Here is a 20207-nt window from a genome sequence, read left to right as displayed (position 1 = left end):
CACCAAAGATCCTCAGACAGCATCTTCCAAACCCAGGACCACTTCCATCTAGAAGGACAAGGGCAGCAGATATATGGGAACACCACCACCTTCAAGTTCTCCTCCAAGCCACTCACCATCCTGACTTGGAAATAAATCGCCATTCCTTCACTGGAATCCCCTCCCTAAAGGCATTGTGCATCAACCCACAGCTGGTGGACTGCAGTAGTTTAAGAAGTCAGCTCACCACCACCTTCTCAAGGGCAACTAGGGATGGGCTAGAGATGTTGGTCAGCCAGTGATGCACACATCACAAAAATGAATTTAAAAATGACACCAAAATTGTGGCTGTGAACAAGGTTATCCAAGGGTACAACAAGATCTTGATCAAATGCACCAATCGGCCGAGAAGTGGCAGATGGAGTTTAATTTAGATAAATGTGACATGTTGCATTTTGGTAGAGCAAACCAGGGCAGGACCTATACAGTTAATGCTAGGGCTCTGGGGAGGTAGTTGAACAGAGAGACATAGGGGTGCAGACTCACAGTTCTTTGGAATTGGCATTGCAGGGTGGTGAACAGGTGTTTGGGGCATGCTTGCCTTCATTGGTCAGAACACTGTACATAGGAGTTGGGCATTAGATTGCAACTGTACGAGACATTGGTGAGAACACTTTTAGAATCATGAGGAGCATTAATAAAGTGATTATCAATGTCATTTTTGAAAGGCAGGGGTGTCCAAAACTAGAGGGTATAGATTTAAGATGAGACGGGTAAGGTTTATGCAGCTTTTTCACACTGAGGGTGGTGCATGTGTAGAATGAGCTGCCAGTTGAGGTGGTGGAGGTGGGTACAAGTACAACATTTAAAAGACATTTGGACAGGTACATGAACAAGAAAGGTTTAGAACGATATGGGCCAAACCCAGGCAAATGGAACTTGTTCAGTTTGGTCAGCATGGACAGTTTGGACCAATGGTCTGTTTCTGTGCTGTATGACTCTGTGACTGCTACCACAATGTGAGGGCAAATATCTAAACCATCCATCCACAGTATGACAATTCACATCAGCCTTGTGATGTAAAAGGAAGTTTCAAAATTAATAAGAAATCTTAGTGCTCTCCTTTGCTGTTCCCAACCCTTAATTTTTGGAGTTGAAACTTCAGCCACCCTGGGATTATGGTTTAGAATTTCTACCTTTAAACATTAACAGGAATTTATATGGCATCTTCAAAGCATTTTTAAAAATAATCCCAGTAAGTGTTTCTACTGAACAAGCCAGGTCCAAGCCTGAAATGTAGCTTAATTGAACAGTTTATATTTTGGTTTTAATTCGCAAAGTTCCTTCTAAGTTCACCTGTCAGTCTATGGACCTTCATGGTCTGTGTACAGCACATTGGCTTCCTGAACCAAATGCCCATGTATCCACATGCTGATCAACATGCACAGACCCTCCAAATGCTGTACAGCTTAGAGTGAATGTTATTGTTGAGTTGGCCTCTCACTAAAGCAAACACGCAATGCTGCGGAATCCAATTTAACAGTAAAACAGAAGTTTATTATGCAAAAAAAAAGATAAATAGAATAAACCAATTTATATTTAACACACACTTAAAAGATTTTGAAACACACTGTGAGTAGATAATTCTACTAATCCCAAAAGCACTCCTTCATAGCATGCAAGCCAACCAATTCCCTTCTCTATCACCTTTGTAAGGTTTAATTTAACTGGGACTTCAACTCCCACTCTTGAGGATCTGATAGCTTCTTGTTGGAACCTTCATTCAATTGACCTTAAACTCTGTCAGATTCATATAACCCCTTCAGCATTTTAACCAAACATTTCTGATTTGGAACTATTATTACACAACTTAATCTGAAATAACCTACTGTAAAAAATCTAAATCATCCTCCCTTTTTCTCAGCAGCAACAGATTCATAAATCCATGCTCATATAAAAACTCTGCAGAACTTCCCAAACTGAAACTAATACAAATCATCTTTTCCAAGCTATGGTTAGGTATAAAAGGAAAAGAAAATCCTGACTTTCTAAACCAGAGTCTGATACACAACCATTTAATTTTTTCGCTTGTAAAATTCCCCCAATATAAAGGAAAAAACATTCCTATGCAGGAAGTCTTTCTCTTGTACTGTTTTAAAATAAATCACAGAAATACTCAGAAGTTAATTATTAAACCCCTTCAGACACATAGAAAACCCCATATGCCACCAATTCAAACCTCAACAATCCAAACTCAAAATAAATAATAATAACATTTGTGTACATCATGCAATGAAATGTCCCAATGTGCTTCACAGGGACATCACAAAACTAGGTATGGCACTGAGTCACATAAGGAAAATTAGATCAAATGACAAACAGCTTAGTCAAAGAGGCCTTTTGTAAGTGTTAAGGGAGGAAAGCAAGGTAGAGAGGCATAAAGGTGAAGGAAGAGTACACCAGAGTTTTGTGCTTATGGAATTGAAGGCACAGCCATCATTGGTGGAGTAATTAAAATTAACGAGGCTAGGGAGAGCACAGAATTACAGTAGTTTAACTATCATGGAAAGTTATGGGGCTGGAGGAGATATTAGCGATAAGGAGAGATGAGGACATGGATGGATTTGAAAATACACATGAGACTTTTAAAATTAAAGTATTGGCTGGCCAGGAGCCAATGTAGGTTAGCTCTGAGTTAAGATACAAACAGTGGAGATTCTTATAACCTCAAGCTTACACAGCGTTAAATGTAACAAGATCAAACAGTAGTAATCAAGTCTCAAGGTAACAAAGACATGGATGAGAGTTTTAGCAGCAGATGAGACTGAGACAGGAACGAAGTTGGGCAATGCCTCAGAGGTGGAAATAGACAGTCTTAACGATGGCAACAAGTATAAGGTCAGAAGCTTGTCTTAGGATCAGCTATGACTCCAGCTTTGCCAGTAGATAAACTTTTCAAACTACTGTCAGGGAAAGGGATGGAGTCAGTAGCTAGGAATGGAATTTGCAGTGGGGACTGAAAACAATGACTTCAACTTCCTAATATTTCATTGGAGGAAATTTGCGTTCATCCAATAGTGGATGACAGAGAAACAGCCTGGCAAGATAATAACAGTGAATGAGCCAGGACAGGTTTAGCACTCCATTGCTGGAATACTTCAAATCATTTTGACTCTGTTCCAGAAAGCTCTATTCATCTATTTTAAATCTCTACCTGAAGCTTTGAGTTTGTTCCCTCAACTATTTTTCTCTTGTGTATCTCTGCCACATTGCACTCCTCCTTGCAAAGAGTGCTTTGTGATATTCTCGACATAAATGCCATGATCGGAATAATTTTATTCCACCTTTCTTTAGTGTCTTGAGGGTTGCCAACTCAGTCAATGTCAAGCAGTACTTTCAAAATGAATTCAATCAGTAGCTTGTTGGGAATTAGACTGGATGGTGTAGCAATAAATATAATGTGAATAGCTCTTCCCTACAATGTGGTCATTCATGTGATCTTGTGCCTTTGCCTCATCATCACCTATCTTTGCACATTGCTGTCATTGATTGTGCACACTATTTAACTGATGTGGAGTACTCTGCCTGAAGTGTCCTCAAACGAAATAGAAGCCTGAAGTTAGTATGTGAGCACTCAGAGAGCAACCAAGCAATCCTGAGATGCAGCTTGGTCCAATCCAGCTGCCTGTTCATGCACACAAAGTGTCCTTGCAGCAGCATTTCATAGCTAATTGTTGATGCACCATGAAGGACAATGTTAAATGGCAGAAACATCCTGAAAATGAATTGTGAAGGTGCCATGGTGTTTCTGAGAGGCTGGGCAGTTTGTCAGATGTCAGCATCCATGAACAGGGGATGAGTGCAGCTGGTGTCTTCGCCCTGACATGTTGTTGATGCCTGTCTGATATGGCGATCCAAGAAGCAAGCTCAAGGTATGCCCTCTGACTTTGATGTTGGCAATTGTCAGCATGAGTTTCCTTGTAGTGGGTGGTAAAATGGGAAACGGCATACTAATGACATGAGATTTGTAGTTAATGAGGCTGTTAACAAGCAATTATTCCCATTAATAGGCATCTCACCACTCTCTAGTAAGAATTTTGCCTCATTGTCTGGAACTGTACAATTATGCAATTGAAATGTCCTTGATGTCGAGAAAGACCTGACCTGATAGTGCACGGAACAATGCTCCCAGATTTCTCACCATGACCAATGTCATTCAAGTCCCTAATAGGTTCTGGCTGAGGAAATAGATAAACAGTTCATTCAGTTTGAGAATCGAGAAACGTCAGAAGGAGATAAGGGGTAGATTGTACATGTGTGGGAGGTGTTTGCTTAATGGGATTTACAAGCTATTTCCATTCCTGTTTTGTTGATAGGATATTATGGCTGAAAGCAATAGATGAAGAGACACTTTCAATTGTATAAATTGAACAGTAATGGGATTGCAGCATGGGATTTACGTAAAAGATGGTAATATTTATTTCACTACAACATGTATCCTGAGGGAAACTTCTTATTTATGTTGAGAACAACTTGTTTTACAGTATAACTGATATGATGCCATGATTTTAATTGCACTGCATTGTATTTTGTATAGATCCAGTGTGCAAGTAGTCTCTGATGGAGGAATTTAAAAGAGTTCAAAACCTGAAATATCTTTATCAGTAGGAGTGAGTGCGAACACAAACTAAATTTGGGCATATATGCTTAGCTGCTGCTCAGTCAAATCCTGTTAATTGCTTTGCAAAATATCTTCCTGTTTAGTCAGGATTTCTATAAACATACAGATAAAAATAATCAGCTTTTATAGCACTTTTCAACTCATCGTCATTATCCCCTTACATTTACACTGTCAGTAAAACTCAATAGAAAAGAAACTGGAAACAATATATTCACGTGGATTTAAGGTTGATTCAAAGTTCGTTTGTATTTTTAGTTGAAATCTGGCAATTCATTTATATATTTAGTCTGATGACGCAGGTAACATTCCTACTTTGAAAATTTACTTATGAATCTGGATTCCTCGGTGTCGTGGCAAGTTTATCAAGTCACAAATCCCAACACTCCTAAATCTCCTATTGATTCAATCTTGGTATCTGCTGATTGACCTAATCTCAGCCAGGTCAAACCAGGGTTAGGAAAGGAGAAAAATGGTCAGAATTCTGCTGCTGTTTGCTACCACGCGACTTGTGTGGACTATCATCATTGGATCAGCCCGAAAGTGGACAATTCAGCCTGCTCCAACCACCTTGTACATGATTAATCATCGCTTTACTGGGGTTGTATCAAGAAGACAATGGCTTGTGAAGAGGAAAGATGGGGGAACGGACAAAAATTAGCAAGAGATAGAAAGTGAACAGTATGATTTATTTAGAACATGGGTCACACCGAGTTATTTTGAGTTGACACATGCAGTTATAATCATCCCAAAGGAATTTGGATAAATATGCACAAAATAATTTCTGTCAAGTAACACAATACAAACTCTGAAGAGTTTGAAAGCTGTTAAGAGGATTCCAAATGCTATTTAGAGTTCCACATAGATTGCACTGGGCTTTACAAAGCGAAGTAGCATGATTGAACTGATCTTATTTTTACAAGTTTGGCTCACTTCCAAATTATGCTCTCCTTGCCTCGTCTTAATCTATGTCCAACTTCCTAACAAAACTAATGAATAACTGTCAGCTCTAAATCACATCTCATGCTGCATTGTGTAATGTTACTAAGAACTTTCTGATTGTGCTTACAGTGTTTTAAGACCCCAAAGTTGATTTTGCAACTGTCACATTTTTGGCCAAATATTCAGAGTAAGTTATCTCATCGGCCCACTCTGATTTCACTGCAGTGGAAAAATATTTTGGCTGCAACACCCTCTCAGTCCCTCTTTTCTTTCATAATTGATTTTCAAATCTCGATAATCTCCATAATGTCACTGTTCACTCAGTTGGTAGCATTCTTGCCTGAGAACCAAATGGTTGAGCCTCAGACGAGTGTTAATACTATGCCCTGGTTATTTCAATATAGTCCTCGGGGATTACAATAAGAATATAACAACATTTGAAATAAAATCTAAAGTAGGCCTGCATAGCTATTCAGCAAGATCATAGGTGATTTTCTACCTCAGTTCCATTTTCCTGCATTCTCTCCACATCCTTTAATTTCTTGAGTATCCAACAATTGTTTAGCTTCTGCCTTGAATATACTCAGTTACTGAGCATTCACTGCTCTCTCATACAGAGCGTTTCATAGATTTGACACGATTTTAGTGAAAAAAACTTCTAACATAGTCTCTGCCATTTCAGAAACTTAGACCCCTTTGTCCTATTGATGCCTATTTCAGGCTGCTTCATTCAAATATGATTTCCAGTTGAAGGGTCTGAAGAAGGGTCTAGGCCCAAAACGTCAGCCTTCCTGCTCCTCTGATGCTGCTTGACCTGCTGTGTAGATCCAGCTGTACACCTTGTTTTTCTCCCCTTTGGTCCAGGAACTCCCCAACTACGTCCGTGACACCACCCACGCCCTCCACCTCCTCCAGGACTTCCAATTCCCTGGCCCCCAACACCTCATTTTCACCATGGATGTCCAGTCCCTATACACCTGTATTCCTCATGCAGATGGCCTCAAGGCCCTCCGCTTCTTCCTGTCCCGCAGGCCCGACCAATCCCCCTCCACCGACACCCTCATCCGCCTAGCCGAACTCGTCCTCACCCTCAACCACTTCTCTTTCGATTCCTCCCACTTCCTACAGACTAAGGGGGTGGCCATGGGTACCCACATGGGCCCAAGCAATGCCTGCCTCTTTGTAGGTTACGTGGAACAGTCCCTTTTTCGCACCGACACAGGCCCCAAACCCCACCTCTTTCTCCGTTACATTGATGACTGTATCGGCGCCGCCTCTTGCTCCCCAGAGGAGCTCGAACAGTTCATCCACTTTACCAACACCTTCCACACCAACCTCAAGTTTACCTGGGCCATCTCCAACACATCCCTCACCTTCCTGGACCTCTCAGTCTCCATCTCAGGTAACCAGTTAGAAACTGATGTCCATTTCAAGCCCACTGACTCCCACAGCTACCGAGAATACACCTCCTCCCACCCACCGTCCTACAAAAATTCCATCCCCTATTCCCGATTCCTCCGCCTCCGCCGCATCTGCTCCCAGGATGAGGCATTCCACTCCTGCACATCCCAGATGTCCACGTTCTTCAAGGACCACAAATTTCCCCCCGCAGTGGTCGAGAACGCCCTTGACCGCATCTCCCACATTTCCCGCAACACATCCCTCCCACAACCGCCCCCAGAGGATCCCACTGATTCTCACATACCACCCCACCAACCTCCGGATACAATGTATCATCCTCCGACACTTCCGCCATCTACAATCCGACCCCACCACCCAAGCTATTTTTCCATCCCCACCCTTGTCTGCCTTGTGGACAGACCACTCTCTCCACGACTCCCTTGTCCGCTCCACACTCCCCTCCAACCACACCACACCCGGCACCTTCCCCTGCAACTGCAGGAAATGCTACACTTGCCCCCACACCTTCTCCCTCACCCCTATCCCAGGCCCCAAGATGACCTTCCATGTCAAGCAGATGTTCACCTACACATCTGTCAATGTGGTATATTGTATCCATTGCACCCGGTGTGGCTTCCTCTACATTGGGGAAACCAAGCGGAGGCTTGGGGATCGCTTTGCAGAACACCTCCGCTCGGTTCTCAACAAACAACTGCACCTCCCAGTCGCGAACCATTTCCACTCCCCCTCCCATTCCTCAGACGACATGTCCATCATGGGCCTCCTGCAGTGCCACAATGATGCCACCCAAAGGTTGCAGGAACAGCAACTCATATTCCGCTTGGGAACACTGCAGCCCAACGGTATCAATGTGGACTTGACAAGCTTCAAAATCTCCCCTTCCCCCACTGCATCCCTAAACCAGCCCAGCTCGTCCCCTCCCCCCACTGCATCCCAAAACCAGCCCAGCCTGTCTCTGCCTCCCTAACCTGTTCTTCCTCTCACCCGTCCCTTCCTCCCACCTCAAGCCGCACCTCCATTTCCTACCTACTAACCTCATCCCGCCTCCTTGACCTGTCCGTCCTCCCTGGACTGACCTATCCCCTCCCTACCTCCTTACCTATACTCTCCTCTCTACCTATCTTGTTTTATCTCCATCTTCGGTCCGCCTCCACCTCTCTCCCTATTTATTCCAGTTCCCTCTCCCCGTCCCCCTCTCTGATGAAGGGTCTAGGCCCGAAACATCAGCTTTTGTGCTCCTGAGATGCTGCTTGGCCGGCTGTGTTCATCCAGCTCCGCACTTTATTATTTCAATTGTTTGTTCTGTTTTGAGTTAGCTTAGTCAGCCAGATACCCAACGTGCAGATCTGAGTAATACCAACAAGCACATTGCGATTGAGGTAGGCTGTAGGTTTGCTACCATGCTGTACCTATAGTAGAGAAAATCATAGCATTATGACACATTTTCAGCAAATAGTCACCAAGGGCCCACCTTTGAGCAGAGAACTCGAAATGAAGGCAGTCCTTGAAGAGCCAAAAACATGAAAGCCAGTTTCACTTGAACATTAACAAGAATTGGAGTCGGCTGTAGCCCACAAACTGTATCAGTGTAGAGTATGAACTATTTCTGCATGTTAACTGTGACTCAAAAGACTGTAGATACAAAAATCAGAAACAAGAAAACAGCATGCTGGGAACACCCAATCGGGCCCAGATGTCGCCTGGCCTGCTGAGTATTTCCAGCATTTTTCTGTTCTTATTTAAACAACTCTGGGACTTTGATTTCATTTGAATACACTTCTGTTTCTCCTTCAAAGGGAATAATATCCAGATGCTACCAGCGAGAGAAGAATGCCCAATGCTCTCAGAATGTGATTAAAGCACTGTGAGTAATTTCCTTTCCCAGTGGATTTTATTGAATTTTCTTTTCTAAACATTTTATCTTGTCTCCATGCAGCGTATCTGCTGAGCTGTGGATTTCCACAGAAGCCGTCCTTTGGCGATGTGTCTGTCACCAGCCTCCATCCTGGTGGAGTGGCGCACTTCTACTGTAACACAGGTTACCGCCTGCAAGGTTTCCCTTCCCTCACCTGTGTCAATGGCAGCAAGCCTCACTGGAGTGACAATGAACCGGAATGCGTTGGTAAGCATGATGAGAGCACGCCTCATCTTTAGCAACATCTTTGTCCTAAGTGCTTTTTAAAAGCAAGGTAGATTGTCTGAGCGCTTTGTGCCTTTGGAGTAAACGAGGCTTTTCAGTGCTCTTCCCTCCTATAAGACTGTCCTCCCAACCTCCCTTTTTGACCAGATTACAGTCCAGCTGTCACTGCAAAGTAATTTGGCATGTTTCACCACATTAAAGATGCTATATAAGCACAAGTTATTGTTGCATATCTCACTCAGCTCAATTCTGGTAAAAGAAAAACACAGTAACAAATCCCTTATGTTAAGAATATGTGGGTGCCTGTAAAGTAACTGGACAAAAGTGGAGTTAATAGACTTTGAAATGCAAATTTTTCAAATTAGTTTTGTACAAATTTTAAACTTTAATTATGGCTGCTGTTCAATATAGTGCTTTCTTCTAACTTAATTTAAGTCATTATATAATTTTAGCACTCTCATACATTAGTTTGTCCAATCTACTTTCTACTACTTCATTTCCTCTGTAATTTGATTCCAAATTTTTACTAATTCTAGTCGAGCTTCTTCATATAGAAAAGTGGTAAAGGACTTCAGCCTGGAGAATGTGAGCTGAGACATTTGGGGAGAATAAATAAAGCAGTAAATGGGAGGATATTCAGAGAGGCGGAGGAAGTGAGAGATCTTGAAGTGCAAGTCCACAGGTCTCCGAAGGTGGCAAGAAAGATAGATGAATTGGCAAAGAGAGATTATGAGATGTTTTCCTTCATTGGACAAGGTATTAAATACAGAGGCAAGGATTACTAATGCCGGTAGATCTTGTTCATGCTCCAGTACAGATGAAATGGGCTGAAGGGCCACTTTCCATGCTGTAACATTCCTATGACTCTATTACTAGCTCTATGATTATTGTTGTGAAACAGCCGTCTTTCTAATGTGTAACTGTTACTAAACAGAGCCATATGCCTCCTCAGTATCATCGCTTCATTTCTCCTGACTATGGGGATGCGATGGCCTCGCTGTATTGTCACTAGGCTATTAATCCACAGGCCCAGGTAATGCTCTAGGGAACAGGGTTTGAATCCCACTATGGCAGATGGTGGAATTTGAATTAAATGCAAACAATCTGGAATTAAGATTCTAATGGTGATTGTGTCTTGCCAATTGTCAGGAGAATCTATTTGGTTCATTCATGACTTTTAGGGAAGGAAGTTACTGGCCTTACCGTGTCTGGTCTACAAGTGACCCCAGACCCACAGCAAGGCAGTTGACTCTCAACTGCCCTCTGGGCCATGAGGGATGAGCAATAAATGCCGGTCTAGCCAGTGATGTCCGGATTCCCATGAAGGACTTTTAAAAGAAATTGCTTTAATCCTACCACCTCCTGCAATCTGTATTATAAAGAATTCCTGCAGTGAATAAACAGCCAGTCCTGTCATCTCTGGCATATGTGTCTGAATCCAGTTTGGGCTAATCTGTCAGTTCTAGGAATACTCTACCCTGATCAATATAACTGCAGGCCCACAGCAACCCACAGCTTGACATAAATGAGCAATATGCCCAGACAGCTATAATCACATTTAAAAGTGGAATCATTCACATCTGATGCAGCAGAAGGTGCTCTTCTGACGTTCAAGTTAAAATGACTTTTTGAGCAGAGTATGGCGGGTTTTACAGTGTCACAGATCATGTTGTTTCTAACCTAAGAGAATTTTATACTCTGAGGGCAAAATGGGAAAAAAAACCACTTAGCATCAACAGAAATCAATTTTATATAATACGTATTTTTAAAACATTTATGCATATGTGTATGTAGATCTCTAAACTAATACTAATATGATACAGTTGGGACATAACCACTAGCAGTAATAGAATGGACTAACTGGTAATGATTTCTGATGATTATTTCAATATATTATTGACATATCTATTCAAATATTGGATGTGATGGCATCAGTATTCTATCAAATGGAATGTGATTTTTCTGCAGTGTCTAGGAACGTATTCCATATGTTATTTTACTTAAAGCCAAAGTGTATAGGCGCTTTGCTCTTGACAGATTTTATACCACAAGGAACAGAAAAGTCCTATTATTGCTGACTTCATTTGATTATGTCTTGTACAATCCTTTTCACCTAGCCCATCTGAGCAGGAACACTGGGAGGTACGGTCGAGTACTGTTTGATGAATTAAAATTAAAATTCAGCTTTTGCTTTGGGTAAATGATTCACTCCCAGCTTCATAAGCTGTCACCTCCATAAATATTAATCCCATCCCTTCTGTATTATTTATGTATGCAATATTATCAGAATAACACTCTCTGGATGTGTTTTATCTGGATATCTAAGAGGAGTTACAATGAGAAATCTATTCATAGATGATTACAAGTAATAAAGCTAGTTTAACCATAGAACCATAGAAAGGTATAGCACGCAAAGAGTGCATTCAGCCCATTGTATCTGTACTGGCTGTACAAACTTGCTGTCCTTTCTAATCCCATATGCCAATACCTGGTCCGTAAACCTCTAGGTTACAATGCTTTAGGTGCTGATCCAAACTCATTTTAAACGAGATGAAGGCTTTCACCTCAGTTACCAAACGGGGCAATAAATTCCAGACACTCATCACCCTCTGAGTGAGAAAGATTTTCCTCATGTTCCTTCTAATCCATCTCTCCTGGTAATTGACCTTTATGTAGAGGCATCAGATCTCCCATCTCCATTCAATCTAAACCCTCTTATTTTTTATTGTCGCGAGGGACATGGGTGTCTCAGGCTGGCCAACATTAATTGCTCGTGTCTAGTTACACCTCAGTTAAACTACCCCTTGGCCTCTTCTGTTCAAAGGTAAACAATGCTGACCTATCCAATCTTTCCTCATAGGTGTAATTTTCACGTTCAACAACATTCTCGTAAATCTCCTCTGTCCTTTGTCAGGAGCGGTTATGTCCTTCCTGTAGTTTACTTACCAGAACTGTTCACAAAACTCCAGCTGTGGCCTAACCAGTGTATTATAGAGTTCCAACATTTCACCTTTGTGTTCAATACATTTCCCAGAAAGAAAACATCCCATATGCTTTCTTTACCACCTTATCTGCCTATCTTGCGACTGTCGGGTTCCTGTGAACACGTACTCCAAGGTTTCTCACTTTCTCCACCTCTCTTAATATCCACCTGTTTATTGCTTTTCCTTTGTTTTGTTTGCATTCCCTAAATGCATAATCTCCACTTGTTTGTTTGAGTTCCATTTGCCACTTCTCTGTCCACTCCAAATAAAAACAATGATATTTCCCGCAATCCACCAGCCATCCTCTTCATTATCGACTCACTGGCCAATTTTTGTGTCAGCTGCAAATTTCCCAATAACACCTCACATATTTAAGTTCAAATCCTTAATACGTGCCACAGACAACAAGCAACCCAAAATTGAGCCTGACACTGCACCACTGGAAAGGCTTTCCAGCTGCAAAAACAATACTCAGTGTGAACATGGACCTTCAACTCCATAATGACTGTGTGATGGTCTCTCCAACAATGCTATCATGGAACATTTGTAAAAAGCAAATTGGTGAGAATGAGGTCGTCAGTATTTTCCTCCCATGAGTTCCCTCACCACTTAGTACAGACAGGACTAGCAGCTATGTCCTATAGGACTCAGCCATCTCAATCAGTACTGGTGCTGCCGAGCCAGTCTTGGTGATGGACGTTGAAATTTTCGACCCAGAATATGTTACCGCCTTCAGTACTTCCTCTAATTGCAGTTGAAGATGAGGGAGTACTGATTCATCAGGTGAGGGAGCAGGATTGTTACTTGTCCTCGTTTCACCTGAGATTTCATTGGGGTGAAGTTATTGCTGAAGACTCCTCCTTGCAATTCTTCTCTCGATCATGCATCACTGAGCTGATGACTCCTCTTGCGGGTGTGTCCTGCTGGTAGGGCAGGACATAGGGATGGAGATGGTAGTGTCTAGCACACTGTCAACAATGTATGATTCTGTGAGTCTGACTATGTCAAGCTGATGCTTGATTAGTGCATGGCACAGCTCTCCCAATATTGGCACAAGCTCCCTGATGTTGGATAGAAGGGTTGACAGGGCTGAGTCTGTCACTGTCATTTCCTAGGTCAATGCTGGTTTGTCCATCCAGTTTTGTTCCATTCTTGGTCTTTTGATGCAGTTGGGCAGTTTGTTAGGTAATTTTACAGGTTATGTCAGAGTCAACCACAATGCTGACTGGGTTATATGTAGGTCAGTTTTCCTTCTCTAAAGGACACTAGTGAGATAGATGGGTTTTCTGCAACAGTCAACAATTTCATCATGCTTGACATTGTTCTTGTTTTTAATTTGAGATTTCAATTCTGAAAGGAAATTGATCATCTGTCTTGTTGGGATTCCGGCCCATTTTCTCCACATTGTGCTCTGAATTATTAGTCAAGTGACCCTAGTACCACACAACTGGCTCCATACAAGAGAATGCAGAGCAGTGCATGACCAACACAGCATCGATAGAACACAGAAGTCCCTGGACCTCCTGCTGCTCTTTACGGTAACAATCAAGACACTACAAATTCAGGTATCAGCCAGAAAAAGAAACTCTGCAACTTGTATGATAAACCATTGCTAACATCCTGCAGTCAACAGCCGTTCTCTTCACTATTAACTAGTCGGGCCAATTTTTGTATCATTTGCTCATTTCCCAGTGGTGTGTCCCACATTTAATTCTAAATCATTGGTATATATTAGAAAAGCATGAGATCCAAACTGAACCCAGTGGAACACCATCAGAAACTACTTTCCGTTTGTAAAACCATCTGTTAGCCATTGCCATTTATTCTCCAACTCCGAGCCAATTTTGGATCCAAGCCACCACATTCCCCGTGGGCCTATAATTTTCTGGCCAGTCTTCCATGTAAACCTTGTGAAATGCCGCATTAAAATCCATGCAGACAACATCTATTGCATTACCCTCAATAGATAGTACTTACTAGTTCTTCAAAAATTCAAAGTAGTAAGACATAACCTTCCTTTAATTCTAAATTTCAGCATTATTTCTCATCATTTAAAGTCAGAACAACCGGCCCTGTGAGTATTTGTCTATCCCTTGTGCATTTTTTGAACAATGGTACAGCATTCACAGACCTCCAACCTTCTGGGACGTGTATCCTCAATGGACCTTTTACGTTCTTGCTGAACACTTCTAACAACCTGATTTACAACTCATCTGGTCCTAGTGATTTGTCGCCATCAAGAAAGTTTGTCCTACCAGCATTTCCCCTTTGATTCTGCCCATTTTACCTAATAACTACCTCTATAACTAGAATGACTACATCATTTTGTTCTTCCATAGAGAGAGACAATGTTCTCAGTAAAAACCCAGCCCTCATTTCCTGTATCTGTGCACAAGTTACCATATACATCTCTGATAGACCTTACCCTTTTTTTTGTCATCTTCTTGCTCTCAAAGTACTCATAAAATAATTTTGGATTTTCATTGATTTTTCAGCAAATATTTTTTCATTTCTGGTCTTTGCTTTCCATTTTCACTTCACCCTTGTAACTTTTGCAATGCTCTGCATTTTCTGAAGTATTACATTTCCTAAGGTTAAATCTAAAATTGCGCTCCATCTCATTGGGCTTGTTATGTGCTGTCTACAAAAAAATTCTTTACACTGCAGTTCAAGAAGTTTGTGGCATCTCTGCCTTTCACTGTTTGTATTCCAGTTGATATTTGGGTGGTTGAAGTTCCCCAACTATTACTGCCCGATTGTTACTGCACTCAGAAATTTGTCAACATACTTGCTTCTTTATCAGTCTTCCACTATTTTAGGGTCCATAGTACATGCCTAACAATGTGGCTGCCCCTCCTCTTTGTTTCTGAGCTCAACCCATATGATGTTTCATTTAGAATATCATGCCTCCTCGCAACAATACTTGATTCTTCAGATAATAATGCTATACCTCCACTTTTTTAAATTCTCTTGTTTATCAGCCTGAAATACCTACATTCAGGAATGTTGAGCTGCTTAGACTTGTCCCTCTTTAAGCCAAGTGCCTGTTATTGCACAGATGAAGCTCAATTGTGGTATAATTTCTATTAACTGAATTTCCTAAGCAGTTTAAAGCTTGACAATTCTTTGCATTTAGTGAGCACAACTGACTTTTGAAAGTAAAAAGTGATGTTTCTTTGAAATTAAGGTGACCGTGAAAGAAGAACAGGCGGAAGGACAGGAAGCAGAGGGAATTACATGAATTAGGACCCTGGCAACTGAGGATGCAGCCACAAAACAGTGGTGGTTAAAGTCAAGAATGCGCAATATTTGAAGGAATGTTGCAGGCCAGGAGATTACAAAGATAGGCAGCCGTGGAGTCATGGAAGATTTTGAAAATAAGTATGAGAATTTTTGAAATCAAGTCTCCATTTGACCAGGGGTCAGTGTAGACCAGAGAATTCCCTCCTTAATGGCATTGTGGGTCTGCATGCAGCACATGGACTGCAGCTGTTCAACAAGGCAGCTCGTCATTACTTTCTCAAGGGCAATCAGGGATGACAATAATTGCTGACCCAGCCAGTGACATCCGATGAATGGATTGTATAAAAAACTGAAAAGATGAGTGAAGTGGACTTATTGAAAGCTAGGAGATAGCAACAGAGATTTGAAGCTCGGTGGGAGTGAGGAATGTTTGGCCTGGACGGAAGGGTGCTGAAATAATCACGTCTAAAGATAGCAATGGCAGAGATGAGGGTTTCAGCAGCAGGTAAGCAGAGGCAAGGTCAAAGTTAGGCAATGTGACAAAGGTGCAAACAGTTGGTCTCAATGATGGCTGTCTGTAGGAATGTGAGCCAATATCCTCACCCATATATAGTTCCATTCTGTACAAACGGGGAGACTTGGCTTCCTCCCCAAGTTTTCCCTCTTCAGCTCAAGCTGCAGTGACTCTTCTGTCTGAGATCACATAACTCTCGGGCTGCAGGTCAGCAAGTCGATGTAAAATTGTGACACTGTAATCAATGAAATAGCTATGCAGATTAAAATTTAATGAATCATTGCTTCATTCCAAGAGAAAAAAAAATCAGTCATATTTTTCAGCTAAAACTGACCTCAGCAACTCTGAAAATCAACCTGAAGATTTTCCCTATAGATTCAGTCATGTCTGAAAGGTTTTCTTCAGCTTCTAAATCTAATTAGTATTCTGGTAATAAATAGCTTTGCATTTTTAAGAAACATCTGCTGGCTCTAAAGAATTACTTGTGTCTATGTGTATGTATGGTTAATACCTGGACAGATTTCTTGCACACCTCCTGCAGTGACCTTTCAAACCTCCAGTTTCCAACCCAGAAAGTAAATTGAAATCATCAAAACCAGAGCTGGCATTTCAATCTGAGCGAGGCCTGATCACCCCATACAAAGTATTTGTCTGCCTAGAGGCATTTCTACAAGACTTTTTTTGCTCTTTAAAACAGGGAAATGCTTTTTCAGGTTTGGAAAATGCACCAATTTGCTTCTAGGCACAAATAACAAATTCCTACAATTAAATCAATGATTACATGTAGTCAGCCTTCATTGATGAGTCTTAAATGCTCTCCCTCTGTTCTTGCTAAGCAGCAGCAGCTGGAATCAGACAGATGATTTGCCACTGGAGCAAGTTGTTTTGAGAGCTTGAATTGTAAGCAGCTTTGATATTGTGCAAGATTCGCATTAAGCTCCTCGATGAGATTCTCACAGTATTAGCTGAAATAAGAAGACCCAGTAAAATGAGAATGGGACTAGCCTTTGAAACGCCTGCCAACTCTACTTTAGGTTCGTTGTTGATCATGTGACACCTCAGTGTCAACATCTGGTGACCCTTGCACAGTGCTCACCCAGCACAAAACCAGCTCTATAGTAACGTAGCATTCATTTTATATTCCGTTGTTGGATTCTAACTTGAGGAATGTCCCCTTTCCTTCAGTAGATGCATTGAAAGTACAGTACGGAAATATTTTCAATATTTGTACAGATCTATAGGGTTACAATTTCTTTGTTGTTTTAGAGAGCCAAGATCAATACTTGCCAGGGGCATGAACACTGACCTTTAGCAAATGGTAATAGAGCACCATGTTTCAATTGAAAGGTACATTTATTGCTGTCAGTGTATTCATTGGAGAATAGTATCCCTTTCAATGTGTATGAATGTTGAATGAAAAAGCATGCAGCCCCTAGTATGACAGTTTTACCTATTGCTGAGAAAAAAGAGACATGCTGTTGTTGAAGCTTTTTGTCTTACTATCTTTGGGATCAGCCATAATCCTATTGAATGGTAGAACAGGTCTGAGGGGCCAAATGGCTTACTTCTGTTCCTGTTTCTTATTGGCTTATAATGTAATGGATACAGACAAGAATACCAAATCTCAGAATAAACAACAACTTATACTGCATGAGAAAAAGATTTCTGACTTGACTGGTTGAGGCGTTGCCATTGAGAATGAATCAGTGAATAGTTATCTCCCAGGCTGTTGTTTCACTGGAAAAATTGCAATGGTTGGATATATTCTTTCTGTTTGCAGAAAGCAAGACTCAGCATATTAATAAAGGTAGCTTTTAACAAACATAATTGAGCCCTGTTTTATTTCCCATTGTCATCTTAAGTTGGTTGTTAATATATGTGTAATTGTCCTTTGAAACAAGGATATCGCTGATACATGAAAAGAACTTCCGTATGAGATAGTAGGAACTGCCGAGGCTGGAGGCTGTGATAACAAGGTGTAGATCTGGATGAACAAACTTCTGTATGGTGTCTTTAACATGAGAATGGGGTGCTGTTGCATTGCAAGTATAACATGGTTCTGGCTGGTCAGGAAACTCTCCTGCCATCAGTATTCTGGAAGGAATTGCAGATTAATAATCAACCAAAGTCTCTCACAACTGCTTTCACAAATTCTGTCCATTCTACTCATGGGACACCACCTGGAATTGAATTCTTCTGAAATGCACAATAACAGAAATTGCTGGAGAAACTCAGCAAGTCTGGCAGCCTCTGAAGAGAAAGCAGAGTCTGTGTTTTGCTTCCAGTGACCCTAGAGTAAAATTGATAATCAAAGACGGTTTCCAAGTGAATCAGTTACTTTCCGCTCCTTATAAGCCAATCAAAGCATCAAAGAAAAACTTTGGAAAGGCAAGGTGCCTGGTTGCTGAAGAGGGATTATTTCAACATCAGAAAAAGGAAGCAAAGACCACAGAGGTGACTTTCCAGTTTCTCTACCTGAAATGCAGGATGCCAGGGAAAGGGCAGAGGGATGGATCTGGGTGGGATGCTCTTCAGAGGGTTGGTGTGGACTTTGTTGGGCTGAATGGCCTGTTTCCACACTTTAGGAATTCTATAATCTATGATCTACCTCTGGCAATTATCTTTTTTCCCTTTCTGTTCATCTTTGTGTAAGTGTAAGGGAGAGTTTACAAGGGGATTAGAGTTTTAGTTAGTAGCATTAAATGCTTATGGTTTATATCTGTTTACCTGTGACTAAAGTCTAATTCCATGTAATAAATAATAAATTCTTGGTTAATACAGAGACTGGCCCATGCTTTCTCCCAACCTTGGTCTGAAAATTTGGTAAATTGAGGTACAGACAATACCTTAATCAAAAACATTTGATAGGACTTCAGAAATAACAGAGCTTGATTTTTGGCCCATTGCCTCCACTGGGTCATCACAGGCTAAGAGAAACAGATTTTTGGAGTCTTTTTGGAATCAAAGGTATGGCTGGGGTGGGGTGGAGGGGGTACAGGTGGGAAAGTGAATTGCAGCCAAAGATCACCCCTGATGATATTGAAAGCTGAAGCAGAGCAGGCTTGATGGACCAAGTGGCCGACCTTTTCTCCTTTCCCTTTTGTTCATGAATATGTCGAGGATTTTTAGCCAACTTGCTGCCCAGTTGGTGTGGTCTGTAGGTGGACACTGCTCAGCAGAAGAATCTGTCCTGACATTGCCACTCAATGACACACCAAATTGTAATATGAAGCAATCTCCAGGGGAAGACAGCCCCTCCTGGACAGTCTCCCAGGCAGCAATTCACTGATCACGCTTTAAGCCTCTCTGCAATGCATATTTTTTTTAAAAGTTTTGTTTGGTTGTGTTTGCAATTACGGGATTTTCTCTTCAATGAAATTTTCTTTTGTCATTTTAAACATTCTCTTTTTCTCGCAATGCCTTACCTCAGGGGCCTCTATAAATTATCACTTAGTGCCAAGGCACATATGTGTTGCCGACTTATTCCTTCTGCAATTGTCACATGTTTAATGAATCTCCAGATGAAGTCTCTGGCTCACTTGTTCTCGTCAACTAAATTCAAAGCAACTAATGTCATGTTGAGCAGCTCCGGTTTCACTTCAGTTGCAACCCAAGACGTCAAAAAGTTCAACACCCCAAACTGACTGTTCAAAAAAGCTCATGCTTCTTTTTGTATGTTCAGACCTCAGTTAGAGTTTCAATTTTGGTCCAGGCATACACAATTTTCTTGATCCTACACTGGTTAAGTTAGGCTTCAAATTTTCATTATAATTTACTTGCACAATCAAAGTTTAAAACCAGCAGTGAGCCAATACAACCAGGCAGTATGATCAAATTTAATTACCTATGTCTGCATTACAATGTATTTGTTCGATGTACCTAAGAGTAGTTTTATTAACACAGCTGAAAACGGAACCAAAAATAAAACTTCAGTAAGGACATTCAGACTTTCATCTGAGTGTAATATGACTTAAAAATCAGTGAAAATAATTTTTAAAAATAAGACACTAAGCCTTCAAATGGTTTTGTTGGTGCATATTGATCAACTTCATGGTGTATTACTTTTTGATGTCAAAAAGTTTCAAATAACCAGCTACTGCCTTCTCAGCAAAGAAATTGGATACAATTTGAAGAACATTCCTGAAGCAACAGATTTTTATAATCTTTCCTAAGAGCTGTGAGGAGGTAGGGGCAGATCATGCAATTTATAGGTGAGGCCTCAGTCAGGCAAATTGACTCCTGAACTGAGCTCAGGCATAACTGACTAACGTTTAAAGTTCCCCAAACTTCAACACCAGTTCAGCC

General features: G+C 41.3%; 1 protein-coding gene across 4 annotated transcripts in view; it reads left to right on the top strand.

Annotated features, from left to right (window-relative positions):
• LOC125464660 (seizure protein 6 homolog) overlaps positions 1-20207 on the top strand; it is an 853304-nt gene that overhangs the window by 673510 nt on the left and 159587 nt on the right. For 3 of the 4 annotated variants that reach the window (XM_059655252.1, XM_059655251.1, XM_059655250.1), the window contains exon 5: positions 8958-9143. The exons of the other annotated variant lie outside the window; for it this stretch is intronic. In XM_059655252.1, the coding sequence (XP_059511235.1) occupies positions 8958-9143 (186 nt within the window). The remainder of the gene's footprint in view (positions 1-8957; positions 9144-20207) is intronic. 4 annotated transcript variants of the gene reach the window in all.

This window comes from Stegostoma tigrinum, chromosome 27, assembly GCF_030684315.1.
Source record: "Stegostoma tigrinum isolate sSteTig4 chromosome 27, sSteTig4.hap1, whole genome shotgun sequence".
NCBI classification, from domain to species: domain Eukaryota; kingdom Metazoa; phylum Chordata; class Chondrichthyes; order Orectolobiformes; family Stegostomatidae; genus Stegostoma; species Stegostoma tigrinum.
The sequence above is the reverse complement of the archived record's forward strand: the minus strand, read 5'-3'. Positions and strand labels throughout refer to the sequence as shown.